The sequence below is a fragment of the Alligator sinensis genome, unplaced genomic scaffold (assembly GCF_000455745.1).
Source record: "Alligator sinensis unplaced genomic scaffold, ASM45574v1 scaffold1174_1, whole genome shotgun sequence".
Classification (NCBI taxonomy): domain Eukaryota; kingdom Metazoa; phylum Chordata; order Crocodylia; family Alligatoridae; genus Alligator; species Alligator sinensis.
The window spans coordinates 11,738-14,272 of NW_005843020.1; the positions used below are offsets into that span (position 1 = coordinate 11,738).

The 2,535-nt window shown below is 40.3% G+C and overlaps 1 protein-coding gene across 1 annotated transcript in view; it reads right to left on the minus strand.

The window, feature by feature from the left end:
- Nucleotides 1-297: 297 nt before the first annotated feature.
- ISM1 (isthmin 1) overlaps nucleotides 298-2,535 on the minus strand; it is a gene marked incomplete at its 5' end in the record, with an annotated part of 54,369 nt that continues 52,131 nt past the window's right edge. Inside the window, one exon of the mRNA XM_006036791.3 lies at nucleotides 298-2,414. Within this exon, the coding sequence (XP_006036853.2) occupies nucleotides 1,897-2,414 (518 nt within the window). The remainder of the gene's footprint in view (nucleotides 2,415-2,535) is intronic.

Here is a 2,535-nt window from a genome sequence, read left to right on the forward strand (position 1 = left end):
GGACATGTGAATGCCATGCCATGCCTGTCCAACTAAGCAGCCTTTGGTTTATCCTCATAAACCAACACCTGTGAACTGAGCTGGGTGAGAAGATTTACAGTAGTTAGTAGAAGCCATAGTTTCTTTCTAGCCATCTTTAAATCTTGTGCTTACGATTAACCATAATATAATAAACAGGATCCCACTGTATACCTATCTGACCACACACGAGTACTCCAAGTTTAGCTCTTATATTTCAGATGTAGATCAACTTGCACCAAAACAGGCTCTTTCCTTGACAGAACTGCAAGTATTTATTACCCCCTTTCCCACACTGTAATTCTTTTCTCTAATGAGAATGCAGGTACCAACTGTTTAATTACAGATTTATTTATAGAGTTGCTTTTTATGGAGAACTGCAAGAGAAACATTTGCCTTGCAATAGTTTCTTTCCTGGCAATCATGTTCCATTTACAGAAGCACTGCATGTTAAAATACCCCAAAGCATGAGTTACTATAAACTTAATAAATACTTTACAAAAATAATGCAGAGGTTTTCTCCCTTAACATCATGAACAGTTCTATAACTCGCCCTCCCTTCCCTCTTTGAAAAATAAGCTTTTTCTGTATAATACTGTGCACTTAATGCATTACTGGAAAGAATTATGATATGCCACCTCTGTATCTTAGTACATATATTTTAAAAACAATGTAAAGCCTGTTTCTCCTCTTTCAAAAAGTGCCTCTTTCTTAGCAGAATCCTTCAAATTCAGTTTGGAAACTAGGGAAATAATTGATTCCTCAAGCTTTGTGTTAGTATCTTTTTAACCAGAGTCACCAACCAGAGCAAGTTTGGGCTTTTAGGCCCTGTGCTTTACACATGTGCTTAGTTCATGCACACCACAAAATGGATCCTCACTCTATAAAATAGCATAAATCCATTGACATGAGGGGGAACTATGACAAGTCTCGCCAGCTGTGGATCTGCCCATGAAACTGGATACTTGTACATCTTCACAAGGTGCAAGCCTTTGGATTCTTCTGGGATAGCTGCAAGGCTGCATCTCCTTGACAGCCCACCCCAGATGTGTTTGCCAGGACCAGTTTGGATGAAAAGCTAAGTAGCTTTCAAGCAAGGAGCAATTAGGGTTTGGGCTTGGTTTCCTTGTCACCAGTATTCCTATTGCTTTTCCCCTTCCAATAATTAGTATTCTTCCGTCCCTAAAATCTCCCCCTGCCCTGTAGAAATAGGACTAAACATTTTCACAAATGCTTCTCCAGAGAAAATACTTTTAAAACATCTATATTCATATTAAATAAGTTACATGTAAAAACTGCTCACTTCAGACTCTTTGGTGGTGATTCAATCAACTGTCCTAGTGCAGCAAAACCCAGGCTTAAAATCCTGTTCTGGTCAGAGGGTTTAAGTACATGCTTAAGTGTTTTGCTGATTCTCATTTCACTTATCCCCAGGCTTCACTTACTTCACACACATCCAGTGCTGCAGTGAAGGGCAGATCCTTGCTCGTATACCTGAATCAACAGGTATTTTGCTATTGACCTTAATGAGGGTAGGATCAAAGTTTGACTTGGATTTTGCAACAGTGTTGTGGTAGGAAAGCCCTTCTTTCAGCCCAACTATATTCATTTTCTCAAGGTTTTGAGTTAAAAAAGCAAGTTTCTGCTACATATGGTTATCAGGAAAATGTGTGTATATGTTTGTATGAAGCAAGAGAGCTGAGTGTGTGAGAGATGCATATATAAATTACACACACTGCAAAAATACCCATGTATTATATACAGATATATACATTTGTTAGGAAGAAAAAGCAATCTTTCCCTTTTCAAGCAGATCATTCATGTTTTCAGTCTTGCAGCATTCAGGGAAACAAGGGCTGTCTGAGGAGTCCAGTCTTTTCAGTATTCTCTTGCTTCTTGGAACTGCTTGTAATAGTCTTCATCTGAAGGGTTTTCTGTACATTTCTGACCATTATTAGGTGGTCGCGCCTCATTGTATCTGCTCCAGTCCCCTTTGCAGATAATCCAAGGCAAAATGTCTACTTTGTAATGGAGCTCTGCTGAGAATTCAATGCTGATCAGGTTTGGCGTGCCTGCCCCTTTACCCCTGGTGATAAGCTGCATATTGTCATCGTAGCAGCAGTGCTGTGCTGCTAGTGTTGTGCTCTCTAAGGAAAGCATGGACCGGATGCAGTAGCGTGCAGTGGGTTTGTATATCTCCAGTTTTTCCTTCGGCCCACTCGCATCTTTCCAGCGAAAGTTTTTGCGCTTGCTCCGATCGTAGATCTCAGCAGTGCTGTAGGCAACTTCTGTGGGGTAGGAGCAAGGGCAGCTGGGAAGGTCATTGACTACTTTGTGCATGTATTTCTTCAGGAACTCACTTTTACAGCTCATCCATCTTTCACAGCTGTCAGTATCTGTGTGAGGGCAGGAAGTGAAAATGCTTTAAGATATTTCTGTGCTGCAAACATGTCAACATGACAACTACAGGGAGAATAAAATGAAGATATAATCACATTGGAAAAATGCAGGTATTCA